Source organism: Macaca thibetana, chromosome 4 (genome assembly GCF_024542745.1).
Source record: "Macaca thibetana thibetana isolate TM-01 chromosome 4, ASM2454274v1, whole genome shotgun sequence".
Lineage (NCBI taxonomy): Eukaryota > Metazoa > Chordata > Mammalia > Primates > Cercopithecidae > Macaca > Macaca thibetana.
In genome coordinates, this window is record NC_065581.1 from 167840625 (window position 1) to 167864310 (window position 23686).

General features: G+C 49.7%; 2 protein-coding genes and 2 long non-coding RNA genes across 5 annotated transcripts in view; 2 read left to right on the forward strand and 2 right to left on the reverse strand.

Annotated features, from left to right (window-relative positions):
• Positions 1-23686, reverse strand: part of WDR27 (WD repeat domain 27) — a 256015-nt gene that overhangs the window by 198114 nt on the left and 34215 nt on the right. The window contains exons 8-17 of the mRNA XM_050787106.1: positions 22745-22865; positions 21148-21268; positions 19660-19763; positions 18413-18480; positions 18038-18159; positions 17531-17613; positions 9385-9463; positions 6672-6749; positions 5349-5446; positions 372-461 (exon numbers count right to left, since the gene is read on the reverse strand). Of these exons, the coding sequence (XP_050643063.1) occupies positions 372-461; positions 5349-5446; positions 6672-6749; positions 9385-9463; positions 17531-17613; positions 18038-18159; positions 18413-18480; positions 19660-19763; positions 21148-21268; positions 22745-22865 (964 nt within the window). The remainder of the gene's footprint in view (positions 1-371; positions 462-5348; positions 5447-6671; positions 6750-9384; positions 9464-17530; positions 17614-18037; positions 18160-18412; positions 18481-19659; positions 19764-21147; positions 21269-22744; positions 22866-23686) is intronic.
• On the reverse strand, positions 477-3316 carry LOC126952473 (uncharacterized). Of its 2 annotated transcripts, none has more exons than XR_007724902.1 (3): positions 3167-3316; positions 1752-2714; positions 477-1301 (listed from the first exon to the last, which is right to left on the reverse strand). It is a non-coding gene; the product is annotated as an uncharacterized LOC126952473 (long non-coding RNA). The 2 variants fall into 2 exon arrangements; XR_007724903.1 differs by lacking the exon at positions 3167-3316 and adding an exon at positions 2986-3050.
• Positions 2024-3235, forward strand: LOC126952474 (uncharacterized). The gene is made up of 3 exons (XR_007724904.1): positions 2024-2075; positions 2587-2815; positions 3147-3235. It is a non-coding gene; the product is annotated as an uncharacterized LOC126952474 (long non-coding RNA).
• The window catches only part of ERMARD (ER membrane associated RNA degradation), a 129332-nt gene continuing 124186 nt past the window's right edge, over positions 18541-23686 (forward strand). The window contains exon 1 of the mRNA XM_050787114.1: positions 18541-18544. The gene's annotated coding sequence lies outside the window, so the exon portion shown is untranslated. The remainder of the gene's footprint in view (positions 18545-23686) is intronic.

The window sequence follows — 23686 nt, forward strand, 5'->3', positions numbered from 1 at the left end:
AAAAATCCCTATGTACAAACCCTACTAAATTTCAAAATGTATTTCAACTGTATGCCTTTTGATTACATTAATTAAATATATTTAAATTATTTAAGATTCAACTTCACTCACTCCCCTAAAACTCTACAGATGATTGGCTCTTGGCCTCCAGGGCACCAGCCACGGAAGTGCTGCCACGCTGTTCTCATGAGTAATGTTTACCCTGTTTGGTTTAAGATCTCAGTGAATCCAGTTTAGACCCCAATTCAAGCTGTGGTTTTGTTCTGCTGATGTCCTGAAGGAAACAAAAGTGTCCTTTAGCAACTGACAACCAGGATCCAAGTGAGACCCATCCTTAAGTTCATACCGACGGAAATTAAGACACGTTTTACCTGAAAACACAGCAGGTGTCCCAGTCAGGCTGGCACCAAAAACGAGTGATAGATGGTTGGACAACCCACAGGCCAGCCACTGCCCATCTCCTGTTAAAAGAATAAAAAAAAAAAGACCTCTTAGAAAAGCCTAATACGTAGGAGTCACACTGTAGAAAAGCCGAGTTCACAGGGTCACACTGTAGAAAACCCTAGTTCACAGGGTCACACTGTAGAAAAGCCTAGTTCACAGGGTCACACTGTAGAAAAGCCTAGTTCACAGGGTCACACTGCAGAAAAGCCTAGTTCACAGGGTCACACTGCACAAAAGCCTAGTTCACAGGGTCACACTGTAGAAAACCCTAGTTCACAGGGTCACACTGTAGAAAAGCCGAGTTCACAGGAGTCACAGGTAGAAAAGACTAGTTCACAGGGTCACACTGTAGAAAAGCCTAGTTCACAGGGTCATACTGTAGAAAAGCCTAGTTCACAGGGTCACACTGTAGAAAACCCTAGTTCACAGGGTCACACTGTAGAAAAGCCTAGTTCACAGGGTCACACTGTAGAAAACCCTAGTTCACAGGGTCACACTGTAGAAAAGGCGAGTTCACAGGGTCACACTGTAGAAAAGGCGAGTTCACAGGGTCACACTGTAGAAAAGCCTAGTTCACAGGGTCACACTGTAGAAAACCCTAGTTCACAGGGTCACACTGTAGAAAACCCTAGTTCACAGGGTCACACTGTAGAAAACCATAGTTCACAGGGTCACACTGTAGAAAAGCCTAGTTCACAGGAGTCACACTGTAGAAAAGCCTAGTTCATAGGGTCACACTGTAGAAAACCCTAGTTCATAGGGTCACACTGTAGAAAACCCTAGTTCACAGGGTCACACTGTAGAAAAGGCGAGTTCACAGGGTCACACTGTAGAAAACCCTAGTTCATAGGGTCACACTGTAGAAAAGCCTAGTTCACAGGGTCACACTGTAGAAAAGGCGAGCTCACAGGGTCACACTGTAGAAAAGCCTAGTTCACAGGGTCACACTGTAGAAAACCATAGTTCACAGGGTCACACTGTAGAAAAGCCTAGTTCACAGGAGTAACACTGTAGAAAAGCCTAGTTCATAGGGTCACACTGTAGAAAACCCTAGTTCATAGGGTCACACTGTAGAAAAGGCGAGTTCACAGGGTCACACTGTAGAAAACCCTAGTTCATAGGGTCACACTGTAGAAAAGCCTAGTTCACAGGGTCACACTGTAGAAAAGGCGAGCTCACAGGGTCACACTGTAGAAAAGCCTAGTTCACAGGGTCACACTGTAGAAAACCCTAGTTCATAGGGTCACACTGTAGAAAACCCTAGTTCATAGGGTCACACTGTAGAAAAGGCGAGTTCACAGGGTCACATGTAGAAAACCCTAGTTCATAGGGTCACACTGTAGAAAACCCTAGTTCACAGGGTCACACGGTAGAAAAGCCTAGTTCACAGGGTCACACTGTAGAAAACCCTAGTTCACAGGGTCACACTGTAGAAAAGCCTAGTTCACAGGGTCACACTGTAGAAAACCCTAGTTCACAGGGTCACACTGTAGAAAACCCTAGTTCACAGGGTCACACTGTAGAAAACCCTAGTTCATAGGGTCACACTGTAGAAAAGGCGAGTTCACAGGGTCACACTGTAGAAAAGGCGAGTTCACAGGGTCACACTGTAGAAAAGCCTAGTTCACAGGGTCACACTGTAGAAAACCCTAGTTCACAGGGTCACACTGTAGAAAACCCTAGTTCACAGGGTCACACTGTAGAAAACCCTAGTTCACAGGGTCACACTGTAGAAAAGCCTAGTTCACAGGGTCACACTGTAGAAAAGCCTAGTTCACAGGGTCACACTGTAGAAAAGCCTAGTTCACAGGGTCACACTGTAGAAAAGCCTAGTTCACAGGGTCACACTGTAGAAAACCCTAGTTCATAGGGTCACACTGTAGAAAAGGCGAGTTCACAGGGTCACACTCTAGAAAAGCCTAGTTCACAGGAGTCACACTGTAGAAAACCCTAGTTCACAGGGTCACACTGTAGAAAAGCCTAGTTCACAGGGTCACACTGTAGAAAACCATAGTTCACAGGGTCACACTGTAGAAAAGCCTAGTTCACAGGAGTCACACTGTAGAAAAGCCTAGTTCACAGGGTCACACTGTAGAAAACCCTAGTTCACAGGGTCACACTGTAGAAAAGGCGAGTTCACAGGGTCACACTGTAGAAAAGCCTAGTTCACAGGGTCACACTGTAGAAAAGCCTAGTTCACAGGGTCACACTGTAGAAAACCCTAGTTCACAGGGTCACACTGTAGAAAAGCCTAGTTCACAGGAGTCACACTGTAGAAAAGCCTAGTTCACAGGGTCACACTGTAGAAAAGGCGAGTTCACAGGGTCACACTGTAGAAAAGGCGAGTTCACAGGGTCACACTGTAGAAAAGGTGAGTTCACAGGGTCACACTGTAGAAAACCATAGTTCACAGGGTCACACTGTAGAAAACCCTAGTTCACAGGGTCACACTGTAGAAAACCCTAGTTCACAGGGTCACACTGTAGAAAAGCCTAGTTCACAGGATCACACTGTAGAAAAGGCGAGTTCACAGGGTCACACTGTAGAAAACCCTAGTTCACAGGGTCACACTGTAGAAAAGCCTAGTTCACAGGGTCATACTGTAGAAAAGGCTAGTTCACTTGGTCACACTGCACAAAAGCCTTGTTCACAGGAGTCACACTGTAGAAAAGCCTAGTTCACAGGGTCATACTGTAGAAAAGGCTAGTTCACAGGGTCACACTGTAGAAAACCCTAGTTCACAGGGTCACACTGTAGAAAAGCCTAGTTCACAGGGTCATACTGTAGAAAAGGCTAGTTCACAGGGTCACACTGCACAAAAGCCTAGTTCACAGGGTCACACTGTAGAAAAGCCTAATTCATAGGAGTCACACTGACCACAGGCAAGAGTAGAACTTCTAGTTGACCTGGTTCTAAAACACAAACACTAACATCGACATGGGGGTCTGCAGCGCCAGCCCCTGTGTTAATCCTTTCTCATATCCTCTACCCAACAACTTTGTAAGGTGCTGCCTTTGTTATCCTTGCCGTCCTTTCTTAACAGAAGAGGAACAGCAGGATGAGCAGCAGGAAGAGAGAGTGTGGCTGCTGTACGAGGTTGTGAACAGGAAAAGCTGTACCCAAAAGGTCCCTTCACTCAGGACAGGACAACCCCTGAAACACGGCCCGGGGCCTGCCTCAAATCAGCAGAGTGTCCAGAGGCATACTCAGCTAAGCAGTTACATTGAAACATTTTCCGAAAACAGGGTAGAAATAAATGATAGAGCTGGGTGCAGTGGCTCACGCCTGTAATCCCAGCACTTTGGGGGGCTGAGGCAGGAAGATCACCTGAGGTCAGGAGTTTGAGACCAGCCTGGCCAACATGGCGAAACCCCGTCTCTACGAAAAATACAAAAATTAGCCGGGCATGGTGCTGCATGCCTGTAATCCTAGCTACTCGGGAGGCTGAGGCAGGAGAATCGCTTGAACCCAGGAGGTGGAGATTGCAGTGAGCCAAGATTGTGCCACTGCACTCCAGCCTGGGCAACAGAGTGGGACTCCGAAGGAGGGAAGGAGGGAGGGAGGGAGGAAGGGAGGAAGGAAGGAAGGAAGGAAGGAAAGGAAGGAAAGGAAGGAAAGGAAGGAAAGGAAGGAAAGGAAGGAAAGGAAGGAAGGAAAGGAAGAAAGAAAGGAAGGAAGGAAGGAAGGAAGGAAGGAAGGAAGGAAGGAAGGAAGGAAGGAAGGAAGGAAGGAAGGAAGGAAGGAAGGAAGGAAGGAAGGAAGGAAGGAAGGAAGGAAGGAAGGAAGGAAGGAAGGAAGGAAGGAAGGAAGGAGGAAGGAAGGAAGGAAGGAAAGAAGGAAGGAAGGAAGGAAGGAAGGAAGGAAGGAAGGAAGGAAGGAAGGAAGGAAGGAAGGAAGGAAGGAAGGAATTATAGATGTCACTCACAATATTCAAACTTGAAGGCCAATAACACTGAAGGAATGTTCTAGTCTATCAAAGATCAAAAGGACATTTACTGATAATACTACCTATCTAATTTCCGAAAATGATTTTAAAACTTCTTTGGCTACAATTATATGATAAAATAAAGGGGATTCAGCAGAGTAGTAAATGGTAACCCTTATGCGACTCAACCCTCTGGACAGATGGCATGATGGTGGGACAAGATACCAGCCCAGACAGGACTTTCTGTCCAGCCCCAGGCAAGGGCACAGCTCACCTGCAAGGAAACCTCACTTCTGAGAAGCGTTCAAGTGCTGGAACTACCTAGCAGAGGCCAAGGGCACTCTCACAAGCTGCTCCTCTCTTCTGTCAAACATTATTTAGAAAAAATTGCTGAGATCCAAGAGAAGCCTGATGAAGGCATTATCAGGACATACATGAGATACAGGGCGACTGTCACGGAAGCGGAGACACACTCAGCCCTGCAGGAAAAGGGCCCGGCTGAGGGTCTGGTAAGGAAGGAATCCTGTGCACAGCCTGCACAGTGTCATCCCCAGCCTGGCGTCTCCAGCCTACCCATGAGCAGAGACCGCATCTCCAGAGGGAAGCAGCGACTGTTCTGTTAGCATCTCGGCCTGCCAAAGCCCTCCCACCAGGCCCACCTTAACACTTCTGTAGGAGGGATCAGACACACAGAGAGCAAAATCCGGAGGAGCTGGACACAGAACAGCAAATTCGCTGCTAGTGAGTGCCAGTCTCTGTGCCAACGCAGGGGCAAGATGCCCAGTGATCACCCTCACTATAGTCGAGTGAAACGGAGTCTCAGTTTTTATCCAGACACAAACCATGCCATGCAACTTCAAGTAACCAACGTTTTAAAAAATATATTTACAATTATGATACAATAGAAAAACGTTTACAGTGGACAGAATAAAAGACTTACAAATGAAATGCTACCCAGCTCCCGCGGGACGTGGCGCACCTGAGTACTGGAGGCAGCACACGCGTGTGCAGGTGGGGGCGGCGGCAACCTGGGGGCCAGGCTTGGTGGGCACAGCGCACTCCACGGGGTACGGCTCCCTGAGGGAAGGCCAGAGGTAACAGCGATTGGGAGACATTCAAAGTGAGATCAGAAGTAAAACAGCAGGAAATGAAGTGGGCTTCCCCCCATCGACATGTATAATTGTATTCCAGTAAACTTGAAAATTTATCTATATATGTCTATATTTGGACTCTTACATTCAAAATCATGAAATAACTCTTTTAAATAGACTTACATTCCATATTGCCAAAAAAGACATGTATTTTACATATAAAACAGCAAGGATTTCTTGCGTTTCACATAAACTGATGTGAGTACTGTGACGATTTGGGGGTGAGGGTTCTCACTAACAGAAAACGAATTTCGCTTTCCAGTCTCACGCCGCTGTGGGTGGCGACATCTACAGATGCCTTCTGGGTACATGTCAATGCCTTCCATAAACACGCCTGGGCCCTGCGTGGCATTTGGAGGCCTCGCCACCACTGCTGCCCAGCAGCTCTCAGCAGATGGCCCACGAGAGCCAAATGCAGAAGAGGCAGCGCGCTCTGTCTGGAAAGCGGGGCCCTCACAGAAAAAATTACCAACAGAATCAGAGCTGAATGGAACTCTGATGCCACACTTCATCTGCATAAGGCCTGGATGCATTTTGCTGCAAGCATATGTGTAATATCAAGCAGAGCGTGGCAGTAACAGCAGCAAGGCTGCAGAAAAACGCAGTGAACGCGCCCGTATCTCTCCTCAATGTAATCTTAAATCCAGGACTGGGAGGGACCCTAGACGTCCCCCAAGCTCTTCCCTGTCCAGTCACAAGGGGCCCAGGTGTCTGTAGGACATGCCCACAGTCAGAGCCGCAGCCAGTGTGAAGCCAGTCCCGTGGACAGGCGTTCTCCCCAGTGGCGCGGGCCACGGCCACTCAGAATGAGCACCTGGCACTACAACGGCCCCAGTGTTTTCACCCAATCCACGTGCATGACAGGGAGGAGCACTGGCTATGGCATTTTCTAAACCAAATTTTAACAAAAATTTAATATTTCAAAATTGTTAGGGTGGTAAGAACAGACCATGTCTGAAAAATTAACAGGAAAGAATTAAATTTGGCTAAAAAAATATATAAATAATATTCATATACATATCTGTGTACATATGTACGTAAACACATGTACACATATAAGGTCTTATACCTTTTTGGAAAAGAACCCGTTAAAGCATTGGAAAGGCCTAGGTTATTTCAAATGTACTTGGAATGTGCGCGACACCACACACCATACAGAGCTGCTCCTGCGTCTTGAAGATCCTTTCCCCTCACTCTTGATGTTGGTCTTTGGTGAAAACATAGTCACACTGTGGAAAGAAAACTCTTATATCTCTCTCAAATATTAAGAGCTCTAAGGTTCTTAAGAGATTCATATTTTACAGTGAAAAAAATTATATACGTAGATACAGACGTCTGCATAAATGCTTTTGGGCCCCTCCCACCTGTCCTCCAGCCCTCAAGTCACCTCGTCCCCTCCTGTGTCTCTCACGCTGCCTCAGAGATGTTGTCCTGCTACACATCGTCCTGTGACTCCTTTAAAATCCTATAATGGGATCCTGATGCTGGGCTTTTCCTTTAAGTCCAAAGCCTCAGACTGGCACTCAGGGCCACCAATGTCCGTTAACCCCTCATTCCCTGGGGCTCCCACACAAAGCCTGACACTCACAACATGCCTTAATATGGCAGAACTGGGGAATCCATACAAAGCTGCAGATGCTACTGGAGCAGAATTTATCCATCCAATCATCATCCATCCATTCACTCATCCCTCCATCCCCTCCATCCATTCACCCACACATCCATCTCTCATCTCTCTCCATCCATCCCCCCTCCATCAATTGAGCCACTCATCCATATCTCATCTCTGCATCCCTCCATCCCTGCCATCCATCCACCCACTCATCCATCTCTCATCCCTCCATCCATCCACCCACACATCCATCCCTCATCTCTGCATCCCTCCATCCCCCGCCATCCATCCACCCATACATCCATCCCTCATCTCTCCATTCCTTCATCCCCTCCATTCAGCCACCCATGCAGCCATCCCTCATCTCTCCATCCCTCCATCCCCCACCATCCATGCACCCACACACCCATCTCTCATCCCTCCATCCCCCCTCCATCCATCCACCCACACATCAATTCCTCATCTCTCCATCCCTCCATCACCTCCATCTACTCATCCATCTCTCATCTCTGCATCCCTCCTTCCCCTCCATCCATCCACCCACTCATCCTCTCCATCCCCTCCATCCATCCCTCCACTTATCCGTCTCTCATCTCTCCATCCCTCCATCTCCCACCATCCATGCACCTACTCATCCATCCCTCATCTCTCCATCCTTCCATCACCTCATCTATCCACCCACTCATCCCTCATCTCTCCAACCTTCCATCCCCTCCATCTACCCACCCACTCATCCATCTCTCATCTCTGCATCCCTCCATCCCCTCCATCTGTCTACCCACTCATCCATCCGTCATCCTTCCGTCCCTTCATCTATCCACTCACTCATCCATCCCTCATCTCTCCATCTCTCCATTCCCCTACATCTACCCACTCATCCATCTCACCCCTCTATTCCTTCATCCCCTCCATCCATGTACCCATTCATCCATCGCTCATCTCCCCATCCCTCCATCCCCTCCATCTGTGCACCTACTCATCCATCTCTTATCCCTCCATCTTCATCATCCATCTACCCACTCATCCATCTTTCATCTCTGTACCCCTCCATCCCTCCATCCACCCACCCACTCATCCATCCCTCATCTCTCCATTCCTCCATCCATTTCTTATCCCTCCATCCATCCCCACTTATCCATCTCTCATCCCTCCATCCCCTCCATCCATCCACCCACTCATCCGTCTCTCTATCCCTCCATCCCCTCCATCCATCCCCCCCCCTTATCCACCTCTCATCTCTCCATCCCAAATCCCCACGACCCATGCACATATGCATCCATCTCTCATCCCTCCATCCTCTTCTGTCCATCTCTCCATCCATCCATCCCTCCAGAAGTGCCTTATGAGGGTCCAGGGTGCTGAGTGCTGTCCCAGACACAGGGATTTAAAGAACAGCTAAGAAGACACAGTCACCATTGTTCAAGCCAAAGAGAACAAGCAGAGCGGGGAAGAGCTTGGAAGGTTGGAGGCTGTGTTTACACAGTGGCCTGGGATTTCTGCCTGGAGCACAGCAGTCCCAGGGGGCAGGGTGGGAGTCGGGGAGTGGCCAGGGGAACATGAAGCGGGGAGCTTGGTAGAGGTGAGCGCCAACCAGGGAGATGAGTGTGTGCACTGAGGACAGGGACTCCAGGTAACAGAGTCATTTTGGCCACTATGTTAAGAGACATAAAAGGTCAAGAGGTGAGGTAGGAGGCAGGGTATATGTCTGCATTTTCTTTAGAAAAGTCACATTTGCCTTTCAGGAGTGGGCTTGTGAAGGTTTAGGAAATCTCAAGGCCACCCTGTGGTTTCTTGGCTGCTTTGTATCTCCTTGCCTTGGAGCAGTCTTGCTAACTCAGGGCCTAAATGCACTCTGTTATCGTGCTCTGATGTTACAGCAAAGTTATGTTCTAAGAAGAACATTGTGTCTGGCCTTGATGGGCCGTGTTTATTTACAGCATCGTCCCGCTCTCCCAGCCCCAGAGCCCACCAGCTTCCTCTCATCTCCTGGGACCACCACGTTATCAGAAAAGGATGCGGAGGGCTGCTCTGAGGCCCAGCACACAGTTAGTGCCCAGGAAACATTTGCTGCTGCAGCTGCTGCTAACTGGCATGCTGGGGTCCAACCCACCACATTTTAACTTCTGTTTCTATTGCTGTGTCCTCTCTCCATGCTGTGAACCTCAGGGACATATGTGTGTCCCTACTGTGTTAAAGTCCTGCATCTGTGACGCAGGTGCATTTCTGTCTCTCACTGACATGAGTTTACTTACTGTGGTGCTGACGCATAACCAGATGATCTGACTTTACTGTGGAAAACCAGGCGCTGGTCCTTCGTGACGTTCTGTGCAGCTGTGGAAAGGCAATTTTAAAGAAGAAATAAACACTTAAAATTAGCATCTCAGGATGGACATGAGAAGAACAGAGTTTCTTCAAAACAGAATGAATTTCTGACCATAAATGTAAGAGGTGTCATATCTGAAGTCACACCAACCATCATCAGCAAAAGATTAAATCAAGGATAAGAAAACAGCCCAAGTTGGTTGGTTTTTTGTTGTTGCGTTTTGTTTTTGTTTTTTGTTTTTTGTTTTTTTTTGGAGATGGAGTCTTGCTTTATCGCTCAGGCTGGAGTGCAGTGGTGTGAGCTCGGCTCACCGAAACCTCCACCTCCCATGTTCAAGCGATTCTCCTGCCTCAGTCTCCCGAGTAGCTGGGATTAGAGGTGTCCGCCACCACACCCGGCTAATGTTTGCATTTGTAGTAGAGAGGGGGTTTCACCATGTTGGTAAGGACGGTCTTGATCTTCTGGCCTCATGATCCGCCTGCCTCGGCCTCCCAAAGTGCTGGGGCTACAGGCGTGAGCCACTGCGCGCGGCCTAGCCTATTTTACATTTTGCATAGCACTACCAGTTGACAAAAACTCTGACATCACGTGAACTTACCACAAATATTTACAAATCAAAAAAATGTTTTCAGACCAAATATAGTTTTGCCAGAACTATTTATTTTTGCATAAATTTAATAGTTGGTGTTCAATATGAATAGTCTGTACAATATTATAAAATAGCTTTAGAAAAATGGATATTTGCATGATACTGAAAAATTCTAAAAATAGTTATTTTTTAAAAAACAAAGAAATTCAGTTCTGTTTCTGGCACTATTTCATACAGGAAAACCTAATCACATTCCCATTAAGAATCAAGTGGCCCTAAGAGAATATTAACTTAATATTGTGGACGTCTCACTGTGCAAATCAGAGTCCAGGAGGTGACCAGGAATCTGTAAGCCAGGTCTCCTCCCTGGGCCTGGGCTCCACCGACCTCACAGGCTTGCAGAGCGAAGCCAGACCTGGAGGGGAAGAGGTTTCCAAGGGAAAGGAAGACACCACACACAGCTGGGACCCCAAAGGAACCCTCAGAGGGCAAGGGCGCTAGAAAAGTAACTGCTCCCAGGAGAAGCCAGGAAACTGCACTGTCCAATCCACAGTCAGGAGAGGAGAAAAAACCTTCTCCAGAAAATAATCAAATATCACCGGAAGGAAAACCATTTCAGGATAAAATGATAAAGTTAAGGGCACATTAGTAGTACACTTCATTATGAGAAAGTCTTAAAAGTCCTAGAATAAGGTTTATAAATACGTAACTGCATATTAGTTTTACAAATGCTCTAAGCATTAAAATATAATAGTTCCTCATCTACCACATATGTTCTGTTTATATTATCTCTGTTATAGTGTTGTAAGTAGAGGAAGGCAAATTTTGGGATTACAGCATTACTGTAAATGAAACATATCCATTAATTTTCCATGGGAATATTTTCTAAATTACACACAAAACATCAACATGTTAAAATTTCATCACTTTCTTGCTACAGAAAAGTTATCTCTGTATTAAAACTATTTATATAATTGTTCTTACTGAAGGTTTTGTTCTAAACTGTAAATGCTGTCGTCAGTTGCGAACCATAGTACATCACATATGCTCGTCTGAAACAAGATGACCCATGTTGACAAAAAGTCTAAAAATTCCACTTTTAAGGAGTGATCTAAATGAAGCGTAGGTAAGAAGAAAAGCTAAGGAAACAAACACGGTAAGTTTAAAGGTGAAATCACGAGACTCGTGTCTCCTTCACAACAGACTGTGTGCACAGATCTCACTTCCCAAACGCACAGCCGTCCAGGGCGGCAGACTTGACAAGCAGATCCCGTGTGACGGACCCTGTGTGATGGACCCATGTGACGGACCCTGTGTGACGGACCCATGTGACGGACCCCGTGTGACGGACCCCGTGTGATGGACACGCAGGAGGCACTGCTCGCCACTCAGTGTGGAGCCCACTCTCATAGGGGAGTTTCTTTCCATGGAAACAGTCAGAGCTTTGGGAAACCACCTGAACAGTCTAGTATGATTCCAACTATTAGCCATTTTAATTAATATTGGTTAGTCAAGTTTTTCCAAACATTTTTTACTAGAAATATACATATACGTATAAAATTCCTGTTATTAATTAAGCAAATGGTTCAAAAAGGTTTTTTTACATTGCACAACAATGAAAAGGTAAGGAATGCCACTGAACCATACACCTAAAAATGGTTAAAATGGTAAGTTTTATTTTATATATATCTTAAATGAAAAAAAGTAAATGAACAGAAAGTCTTTTAAAAGACTATGAAAAACAGACTCTTTACCACATAAATAATGTATAAAACCATATTATTTACCTAATAAACACTTTCAATTCTTCATTAGCATCATTACTACATAGGCCTTTTTCAATTTTTTGAGGGTGCTGCTATTTAAAAGGTGAATGCTGACTTTCATTATCTGTATAACACACTGGTTAGGTATTCAGATGGCCTCTCCCACAGAGAAAAACCACAAATGCCAGAAGAAATATGTGCTTCATTTTGTTAAAAGGGGAAAGAAAATGGGGACAAGATATCGAAACTGAGGTGAGCTGTGGATGGCTTCAACTCCAGCCACACAGGCTGAGGATTTGTATGGCCTCAGGGAGGTGAGGGCAGAAAGGCCGAGCCCTCGGCCACTATGCGAGCTTCACCTTCTCCAACTGGCCCAGGAACCCTGTGCCGTGATGGTCTGTACTAGTCCCAGGATGATGACCCTGCAGTCAGAGTGACCTTGACAAGTGGCTTGAAAGGCCGGAAGCTGTGGATTTGTGCAACCCAAACCCCTAGAAAGCAACGCAAATCTCCTTTGGGGGAACACACTGCACTTCATTCAGTTCCGAAAAACAAATACAAAAGCAAACAAAACAGAAAAAAACACACAGAAAACTAAAGGCCCATTTCTCTAGTGAAAATTGATGCCAAAATCCTCAACAAAATATTAGCAAACAGAATTCAACAACACAACAAGAAGACTACACATCCTGGGATTTATCCCTGGCACACCAGGCTGGTTTTATACTCAAAATCAATCATACATCTAATTTAAAATTCTACACCAACCATTCAGGTACAGACACAGAGAAAGCTCCTCCCAGCTCATCTGTGGAGCTGGCACACCAAAACCAAACTCAGGAAGTTCCTGAGAAATCAATCATGTGAGAACATGAATCCAGAGGATCCTGTACAAAATAATAGCGAAGAGATAATAAATGCTAATTAGGTTTATGACAGCAAAACGTAGCTGATTAAACACACGCAATAACCACCTCATGTTTAACCAGGAAAACGCAAACAAAATCAAAAGACACCTCTGTATTGTCACTGGTTGCCAGACGACTCAGGAGGGTCTCCAAATGCTGGTGAGACACCACCCCCAGCCAGTTTCCAGGATCTTGGCACTTCAGAGCAAAAATTTAGATGGGAAAAGCAGCAGCTTTTGCTGCAAAGTGAAAGCACGTGCCTAAGTGAGAAGCCAGGTGAGCTCAAGAGAAGGAGGCGCACTCAGGAGGAGGCCCGCTCAGGAGAAGGAGGCGCACTCAGGAGGCCCGCTCAGGAGAAGGAGGCAAGCTCAGGAGGAGGCCCGCTCAGGAGAAGGAGGCAAGCTCAGGAGGAGGCCCGCTCAGGAGAAGGAGGCGCACTCAGGAGGAGGCCCGCTCAGGAGAAGGAGGCAAGCTCAGGAGGAGGCCCGCTCAGGAGAAGGAGGCAAGCTCAGGAGGCACACTCAGAGGGAGGCGTGCAGAGGAGTTTGTGTTCCTCATTTTGCGGGTTTCTTTCATGAGAGGGCAGGATCATCATCAGGTATTCTGGGAAAGGAGGGGATTTTAAGTAAGCCCCCACCACAGCCTCGTTCTCCCTTACTCGCGTTTTCCCGGGAGAACAGAGGACACATCACGCTGGTGGGTTTGCCTTCTCTTCTCTCTCCCTCCCTTGCTTTGGGTTTTCTGCCATCCTGTGGTTACTTTGCCACATTCCTGTCTTCGCTGTTGCCTGGGTTTTCCGTCCTCCTGTGACCACCCAGTGCTATTCTTGTCTCACACTGGGTGAGCAGAAATTCCAGCGTCCAGTAACATGCAGCCATGGCAAGAACTCGGGGCAAGAGAGTAGCTGGAGTAGCCGCTGTCCAGCCACCTGGGAAGGCCTTCACCATCGTCTGCCGTCGACCTGCCATGTGGGGAACCTTCACCCCGAGCCCAGCAGCTGCCCCCACAGACATCAGGGCAGCCCTCCCGGCTCCAGGGTACAGCAGGTGCAGCAGGGTGCAGCAGGGTGCAGCAGGGTGCGGCAGGGTGCGGCAGGGTGCGGCAGGGTGCGGCAGGGTACGGCAGGCACGGCAGGGTACGGCAGGCGCGGCAGGGTGCGGCAGGCGCGGCAGGGTGCGGCAGGCGCGGCAGGTGCGGCAGGGTACGGCAGGTGCGGCAGGGTACGGCAGGTGCGGCAGGGTACGGCAGGTGCGGCAGGGTACGGCAGGTGCGGCAGGGTACGGCAAGTGCGGCAGGGTACGGCAGGTGCGGCAGGGTACGGCAGGTGCGGCACGGTGCGGCAGATGCGGCAGGTGCGGCACGGTGCGGCGGGAGCAGTAAGGTACGGCAGGGTACAGCAGGTGCAGCAGGGTACAGCAGGTGCAGCAGGTACAGCAGGGTACAGCAGGTGCAGAAGGTGCAGCAGGTACAGCAGGTGCAGCAGGTGCTGCAAAGATTGCTCACAACAGCAACAGCCTGGGATAAGCCAAACGGCTGTTAATACTGAATAAATTGTGGGTACATAAACCGCAGTATATCCAGGCAACAAAATGCTGTACAGCAACGGAAACAAATCTCACAAACACGAAGTGAAAAAAACAAATCACAAAAGAATGCACTTAAGAAAGAATATTACTCTACATATCAACAGCCCCAGATGAGACATGTGAGAGGATTCATTGTGATGATGGATTTCTCGGTGCCTCTTTGCCAGCTGGAGACCCCCAAGGCTGGCGATGCCCCTGCCCAGGCCTCCCTTGACCCCGGCTCTCTGCAGGAGGTACCTGCCTACTTGGCCCGCTTGTGTGAGGCTCTCGGTCCCATTGCCCTGCCCTGCACCTCTGGGGCTGGCCCGGCCCCACTGCTGTTTCCTGTCACGTGTGGCGGCTGCCTAGCGCTGGCTAAGGGAGGAAGGTGGAGGGCTACCGCATTACAGCATTTTTCATACCCGCATTTGGTGAGTCCTGAGTCCCTGTCCTGCATCCAAGAAAAACAGGTTACCCTGACAACTGAAGGGTGAGCAGGGCAGAGTTTTGTTTTGTTTTGTTTTGTTTGAGACAGAGTCTTGCTCTGTCGCCCAGGCTGGAGTGCAATGGCACAATCTCAGCTCACTGCAATCTCCACCTCCGGGGTTCAAGCAATTCTCGGCCTCAGCCTCCTGAGTAGCTGGGACTATAGGTGCGTGGCACCATGCTCAGCTAATTTTTATATCTTTAGTAGAGATGGGGTTTCACTATGTTGGCCAGGCTAGTCTCCATCTCTTGACCTTGTGGACCACCCACCTCAGCCTCCCAAAGTGCTGGGATTACAGGCGTGAGCCACCGTGCCCGGCTGGTGAGTTTTATTGAGTGACAACTCTCAGCAGAGAGGGGACCTGGAGAGGGCAGCCCCTACCCTCAGTCATGGCCCCCACCCTCAGTCAGGTGGTCCCCCAGTGTGGCTGAGTTTGGGGCTTTTGTGGATTCAGAATGGGGGAGTGCATGTTGATTGGTTTGTGACTATGCAAAAAAGGCTAAAAAAAAAAAAGGCATGACTCAAAGATGGGCACAGCAATGTCAAAAACCAATTAGGGAAGAGTGGGTATATGTAAAATAGGGCCAATCAGAGGAAAGCGCGCCAAACAGGAAAAGAGGTTCTCAATCCGGTCTGTGGATTTACCTGAGACATGTAGTTCGGCTTTCAGACGTGAACCTGTCTTTGGTTTGGAGGTCGGGTTTCCCTGGGGACTGTGTCTGCTTGGGGATTTCTCTGACTCCTGCTGCTGTCAATTGTTAAGGATGAATGGCAGGAGGCAAGACTGACAGGGCCAAGATAGACCAGGAGGGGTGGGGGGAAAGCATGTGAGGAGGCTTGCGGGGTCCAGGAAGACGAGGAGGTTCGGGGAGGGCTGAGAACGAGGAGGCCGGAAGGGACTGTGTGAGGAGGCCTGGAGGGCCCAGGAGGGCAAGGAGGAGGTCAGGAGGGCCCAGGATGAAGGAGGCCAGGAAGGCCCAGAAGGGCAACAAGGAGGCCAGGAGGGCCCAGGAGGAGGAGACAGCTCGGGCAAACCTTAGGCCCACAGCAGCCCAGGGGCATTCTCTTCTCAGCCATCTTCACACCCACCTGCTGCTGTCTTCTCTGCTGTAGTGTTTTTTTGCAATTTAAGATGCCTTTTCAATGGTGAATAATTAGCACCTCCTTACAAGGCAGAAGTGCCATGACTTAATGAGGAGGAAGGAGGTCAGAGGCCACTCCCAGGCGAGGAGTCAGCTTGGCCCAGAGGCTGCAATGCCTGGTCGCCTTCCCCAGGCCTTCATTCTCACAATTTCTCAGAACTGTCCCCATGGTGATGGGACGGCAGCAGAGCATAAAGCATAAACCTGCAAGAGATGGACACTTAACCCTGACAGTGGGTCTTTTGTGGAAATAGGGCCGAGGAATGGGGGACCCGTCGGAAACCCCCAGCAGCAGGGACCCCCATGACAGGACGGAACAAGCAAACAGCTCCAGCCCCAGGCTCAGTTCTGAGTCCCAGACTTCCACCTGAAAATGGCCCTCTCTGATCCGCAAGGCGGGTCAGAACCACACAGTCAGTGAGACCTAGGAATGGCACAGAAGGTGTTCAAAGCCTGACTTCAGAAAGTCTGGTAGGGAAGGGACAGACAGGCCAGAATTCCCAGAAGTCAAGCTCAGGGGCCACGTGGGAGTATGAAGGACACAGCCCGTGTCTGAGGACGGTCTCCACGGGAGGTCCAGACATGTCTGATGCAGGAAGCCCGGCCCGGCCCGGCCCGGCCCAGCCCGGCCCAGCCTGGGGAGAGGAACCCTAGCCCAGCCCAGCCCAGCCCAGCCCAGCCCAGCCTAGCCCAGCCTGGGAGAGAGCCGAGGGTGGGGTCACAGCCCAGCACAGGCCGGGGAGAGGAACCCTAGCCCAGCCTAGCCCAGCCCAGCCTGGGGAGAGGCCCGAGGGTGGGGCTGCCAGGTCGCTGGCTGGGGAGAACGCCCTTCTGGGAGGTGAGGCCCAGCAGTCAGGGAGCTACAAGGCAGAAGGTGAAAGGGGGTTGCGGGAATGCCTTCGTTTTTCGAATGAGGTCCAGTAGGAGGTTTCACAAGATAGATTAAAGGGTTAGACTGGTCATTGAAGGGAAAAAAGAAGTAATTATCAGTGAGCCTTGAAATAAATGGAACATAATGAAGTTTACCATCTAAAAGTTTGAGAGATGCAACATGTGGATTTGTTTGGCTGCTGCTCAGAACAAACCAACAGAAAATATTGTCAAGGCAATCAAGAATAATTTATTATGGCCTTGCTAATACAAGATTCCAAAAAATTACCTGTTTCGATATAATGTCCTGGTGGCTACGTAAAAACATACGTGTTCCAGAAAGGCACACTGAAGTGCGCAGGCGTACAATCACACGCTCAGGATTTGCTTTCAAATTCCTCAGCAGAGAAAAAAGGGGAACAAATGTTCTCACGGTCAGTCATTGTTGAAGGGTCCACTCTGCACCCCCACTGCACCAGGCACCAGAGGAACAGCGGTCAGTCTTGGGCATGTTGCCGAATCCCATGAGTGACGGCCAGTTCAGGAGGGGAAGCACCCAGCATGTTCCCCACCACAGCTGACACAGAACAAACACGTAAGAGGCAGAGCCACGAAGGAGGGAAGGATGGAAGGAAGTACGGAATGCGTATTTTAACAAACAGGAATTCGCAAAACAATGCAGCAGCCCTAACCACAATGAGAACGCATCAGCCTTGTATTCTTAGATTTCATAGCACCCCATACTGACCACATCGCCGTCCACTAGCAGCCTTGGTGCTCTTCTCCTTGGCAATTCCCAGATACAGTGGAGAGGTCGGTAGGACACAGGAGCTGAAACAGACACAAGCCACATGAAACTAGGAGCGCAAACAACAATATGATAGAAATGTTTCAGTGACATACACACTTTAAAGACAGTTACAAATGACTAATTCACGCAGCTACGGACATAACAGTATTTGAAAATGAAAACTGTCAAGCGTATTCTTATCCTTGTAGGAAAAAATTAATATATTCTTAATAAAAGTGCTGCTTTATAATGTACATCCTGTTCTGAAGTAAAATAGTATTTCAATTAAAATAAACTATCAACTCTTTCAACAAGACAGAAGCAACAGCATGAAAAAATGTTTCTTCCAAACAGTGTTGGTAGACCTCAGAGTTTCCTAAACTTTATTTCTGAACATAGAAAGAAATCCAAATGCCGCTTACTTGGTGAACACGCACACACACTCCACACTTGAAGACACTCTACCTGGCTGGCACCGAGAGGCTCTGCCTCAGGCCGGGGCACTGCTGAGCCCTGACCAGCGCGGCTGGGTCGATCTCCAACACGGCAATCTTCCCGCCAAAGAGGGAGGCCAGCAAGCACAGCGTCTGCAGGGACATAGTTTCAACATCGTCAGCGACACTGTCCAGTAAAAGCAGACTAAAAGAGCATCTGCACACATATCCTAACTTCTGCTTCATTCTCACAGCAGCAACATCGCCCCGCCACTCCTAAAACGTTTTCACACACAAAACCCCATTTACTCAGCCAGTCGTTACAGGATCACTCCAAAGAAAGGAGAAATTGGAGGCACAGATCAGCACGTCTCACAGACAGGGAAGGCCACATCTCAGGACTGACCTTGCGATCTGCGGTGCGGTTCCTCAGGGCACACGATCCGGCCAGTGGGATGCTGAGGCTCTGGAAATCTTCAGTTCAGCAAAGACCAGGAAGAACATGATGGGGAAGGAGGGAGCACACACACACGGAGTCACTGCCCAGGCCCCGCCACACACATTGCAGGCTGGGCACCACATATTCACACATACAAGGCCCCAGGCCACACACACACCAGGGCACAGACCACACACATACCAGGCCCTGAGCCTCACACATGCCAGGCCCCACTCTGAGGCCGGGCCGTGACTCGGACTGGGACCTGCAGCTCAGCCTCCTGGAGAAGCCACACGTCCAGCACCAGATCAGAAAGGAAATGTGTCATGAGAGCTGCGACCATTTGGGGGAAGGAAAGGCTGAGTTTTCAAGGAGAAGCCATGCCTGGCTGAGCTGAGGAGGGGCAAGGATGGGCGTCTGAAGGGAAGGGGGCGCATGAAGACAGATGGATCCCGCAGCCCCACAGAGGTCTGAGCATTCAGGGCTGGAAAGGAGGCACCGAGAGGAGCAGTGCCTGGGAGGCCACTGAGGAGGCCCTGCTGCAGCGGAGGAGAGGGACAGAATCCAGCCTGCTTTTCAGAAGTCGCCTGGGCTCCTGAGCAGAAAGGGTGCAGCTGGTGGCAGCCACAGAACCAGGAGAGGACAGGTGGGAACCACTGGGGTCAGGGGATGAGATGGGGGTCTTGGGGGAGGGGGATAAGGTGAGGGATGGAGGTGGGGGTGGAGGTGACTGTTCCTACATTTCTGGTGGGGGATGGGGGTAGAGGTGACTATTCCTACATTTCTGGGGGTGGCGGAAACTGGAGAAGGGAACCAGGGTTGGAGAGGGGAGTGCCTCGGCCAGGTTTATGCTGTACGAGCCTGGGGCTCCGGGAGGCTCTCTAGGAATGGTGGAGAATCCAGGGGTTTCCCAAGGGTGTTCCTGTGGGTGTACCACGCTGCTGCAGCCCGGGCAGCCGGGAGTGCCAAGCGAGGGCCTGGTGGATGGAGGGAAGGAGTGGCTCCAGGGCTGAGTGCCCAAGGGTCCAGGAAGGGCCCTCGTCCTTCAGCTCCAGCAGCACAGAGGTCCTCACATCCCCAATGCTGAGTTGTGACTGAAGCATCTCATCCTCAGATTCACACGGCGATGCCTTCTCCACAAACATTTTCACCACCCCACATACCAGTCAAAGGAAAACATTACAGTTACATGGCATTTACACCAAAGATCTTACCCCTGTAATATAAAGCAGCTTCCACTTCCAGGTTTGCCAGGTTAAATATGAATAAGCCCACCGAACTTCCAATCCACATGCATTGGGTGTTCTCAGAAGAAAGACTGATTTAAGGAAAAAAAGAAAAGAATAATTAGGTGTTCTCAGAAGAAAGACTGATTTAAGGAAAAAAAGAAAAGAATACACACTAATCTTATTCCTGAAGGCTGGGCCCCACACCCGCCCCCTCGCCTGGCTGTGAGCTCTCCACAGGAGTGGGGAGCGTGGGCCGGGGCCGGTTCTTGCCAGTGAGAACCACATCTGTGCCAGGCTGGCATTTCAGCCTGTGGTGGGTCCCCTGGGCACCTGCTAATGTCTGTGAAGATGCTCACTCTGACCTCTGTGGTTTCTATTTTCTTCTAAGGTTTCAGAAAATGTTGGCGCCAGTGCCTGGGCCAAGGCCACTGCTCAGGTAGCCTCTGAGTGACTAGACTTGAAGGCCACGCAAGCTGCCCACCCCTGGGAATGAGGAACCAACTCCAGGAGGAAAGTAGCTGGCCCGAGGCGGCAGAGTTAATACCACTGCCAACGGGGTCTGTTAATGCACTGAGAAGCCACCTCCAGAGAGGCTGGACGTGGACTTGGCAGAGGCACCCAGCTGGAACCTGTTTTCCAGACCTCCCCCTCTCCAGCTCCGCCCCAGGCAGCGCCCTGGACACCTCCTGGGCATCCACCAGCACCAGTCCACGGTTCACCCAATGACTATCATCAACAGAATGCGTCGTGTGGCTCCGGCTTAGCTCTGAGGGATCCCTCTGCTCTAGGTAAGACAGGGAAGCCTCAAAGTGCCTCAGGTCCATGCACCTGCCGGGAGCACAGCATCCAGCCTCCATGCCCACCCTGCTTCCTCTCTGTGGTTTGGACCACGCAGGGAATATTCTGCTCCAGGGGCTGCTCTGCACAGAGACACAGACAAGCAATGGCCAAGGCCATTCAAAGCAAGGTTGCCCCCTAATCTCAAGCATTTTGGAGAGGAGAGGTAAACGTAATTGTAATACATTCTTTAATCACAGTTAAACAGTACTTCCCTACGTTGCCAAATATGTATAATATTTCTACTGAGCACAGAAATAAATAAAATCTGTCTGAGGTTAACTTTAAATGTGTAAAGTACAGCACAGTGGTAGATGGGAAAGTCTAGGCCATTCCGATCACCACTTCCCCTTTCTAAAGAAAAAGTTGTATCACAGAGGCAAAGATCTGCCTAGACTTTGGTAATAAGCTTAAAAATCCTCTCCAATTCCTTTTATTAAAGATATTTACATATCATTGCCCAAATTTACCAACTTTAAGATTTAAAACATGCAATCCCAAGAATGAGGTTAGTAATAGTCAGAGACAAAAATAATTCGGTTTTATTTCAGTCATTCTTAGAAAATGAACTTAACGTTCCTCTAAGGAATTTAAGAGTTTCCTTTATATGGCATAGGCCAAGTTTTTGATGCTTACCATCCGCATGCAGAATTTGGGATGAGTGAGAGATCGCAGGGTGCAAGTCTCAGTATAGGAAATGTTACTTCAACCTGCTCTCCTTTTCCCAGAACACTTGTAGATGGAAGCTGGCTTTCTTCTAGGGAACAGAATCATTGACAATCTGAGAAGTGAACTTAAACGCATTCGTCAGGTTTAAAGGCTGAGGACTGCCACACAGAGACGCTGCAGTGAATGTGCACCGCGGAGTCGCTCGGATCACGCATCGAGGAAAGCACCAGGGTAACACCCAGCATAACACCCAGCATGACGCGTGGGGATCACGTGTCGAGGAAAGCACGAGGGTAACACCCAGCATGACGCGTGTGCACCGCGGAGTCACTCGGATCACATGTCAAGGAAAGCACTAAGGTAACACCCAGCACGACGCGTGTGCACTGCAGAGTCACTCGGATCACGTGTCAAGGAAAGCACTAGGGTAACACCCAGCACGAGGTGTGTACACCGCGGAGTCACTCGGATCACGTGTCGAGGAAAGCACTAGGGTAACACCCAGCACGACGCGTGTGCACCGTGGAGTCACTCGGATCACGTGTCGAGGAAAGCACTAGGGTAACACCCAGCACGACATGTAGGGATCACGTGTCGAGGAAAGCACGAGGGTAACACCCAGCAGCATGCTGCCTGGGAGCGATGCGACTTCAAGTACAGAACCAGAGTAAGGGAGTGGGAAAGAGGAGATGATTAACTGAAAGAATTTAACTTCATATTTGCTAAAACTAAGCTTAAGATTTGCTTCAGTAGTAGATAATTATTTATCAAATAAATAACAAAAATGAAGGTTTAAAACGTTAGGAAAAAATTGATGTACTGGATAAAGGTAATTTCAGACCTAATATGAAAAAAATAGCTTAAAGTCATCTACAAAAAAACACAACCTAAAAGAATGAGTAACCAGAGTGAGGAAGAGTGTGTAGGCTGTGAGCACAGGGATGACTACTGCAATACGAAATGTCGGCTGCACACACCAATGAAAGAGGTGGCCCCTGGACTGAAAAGGAAAATCAACGTTTTCTTCCAGGAGAGGGTCAGCTCCTTTGTGACAGTACAGGAGATAAAAAGCACACAGAAGTGAGCTGTGGTCAACAGGAAGCAACTCTGGACAGCAGGAGATGAGGTGAGGACGAGGGTGCAGGGTGGGTGCAGGTGGCATCTGAGATTCACAGGCCAGGTGGGGACGTGGAGGGTGCTGGGCAGGTGCAGGTGGCATCTGGGTCATGCAGTGTACTTTTCTGATCAGCATGACCTTCCCTCCTTGGTCGCCCACTGCAGGAAAGCAACCCACAGCCGCGCAGCTGCTGCCATGGGGCCTCTGCTCTTCTGTTCACCAAAGCCCCTCACCCTTGTCCCCACACACAGCAGGTGCCTCCGTCTGCTGATGGCCCACCCCTCACATGACCTGCAGGGCCTCGGTGGTTTTCTGAAGTTGCGGCCATCGGCTTCTCCTACACTGGCACCTCTCTCTCCCCTCTGTGTGACCTAGGGCCCTCGACACGGCGCCTGGTGAAAAGACTGGGCCAAGTGGGAGGCCTGAGGGAAGGTCTGAGCAACCCACCTGGCTGACTGCACAGCCCAGACTTAAGCCTTCTCGTGGAGAAAGTCTCTGTCTTCTTCCTTAGGTCAACCCGTGCCACACGACGATAGTGGTGTCCATCCATCAAACTGAAGATCCAAAGCTACAAAAGCAAAGAACATGCAGACACGGCGCTGCAGCAAAGGTCCTTACGCAGAAGCAGCAACACCAGAGGAGGAGCAGAGAGGACAGACACGTCACAGGAAATTCCCTCCACAGCCTGCAGAGGCTCCCAGCACAGCTCTCTCCTGCCTTCAACATCCACCCTGGAGGCCCTCCTTACAGCCCACGCCCACGGTGTCAGAGCACTTTCGCACGGCTGGCACATCAGCTCAGAGTACACAGGCAGGATCCTATTGTGCAGGCCTCCCCAAGATGCTCCTCCAGGACCCCCGGGCGCCAGGCTCTCTGCACACACCCTACAGCTCCTCCGGGACCCCCGGGCGCCAGGCTCTCTGCACACACCCTACAGCTCCTGCAGCTCCTCCGGGACCCCCGGGCGCCAGGCTCTCTGCACACACCCTACAGCTCCTCCGGGACCCCCGGGCGCCAGGCTCTCTGCACATACCCCACAGCTTCACAGCCAAGAGCACGTCCCACATGCCCTGGGTGAGAAGACAAGGGCAACAGTGGTTAACTTTGTCAAAAGGAAAAAAAAAAAATTTAAGTCTTCATATGAAATGAACTTAAAATGCTCACCTAAAAAAAGGTTTTGAAAAAGACCAATATCTTCAGGTTTTTCAACAGCGTGTAAAGCTGACAGGAACAGGCGCACAAGGAGCACTGGGGATGCCACCAGAGGGGCCGTCCAGGGAGCCTCTCCAGGGCGCAGGCAGCGTGCGTGGGATGTCTGCTCACAGCCCTCTTCTCATCAGGTTTTAAAGGTCCCGTGAGTGGCCCTCACTTTAGCGGCACTCCAGAACC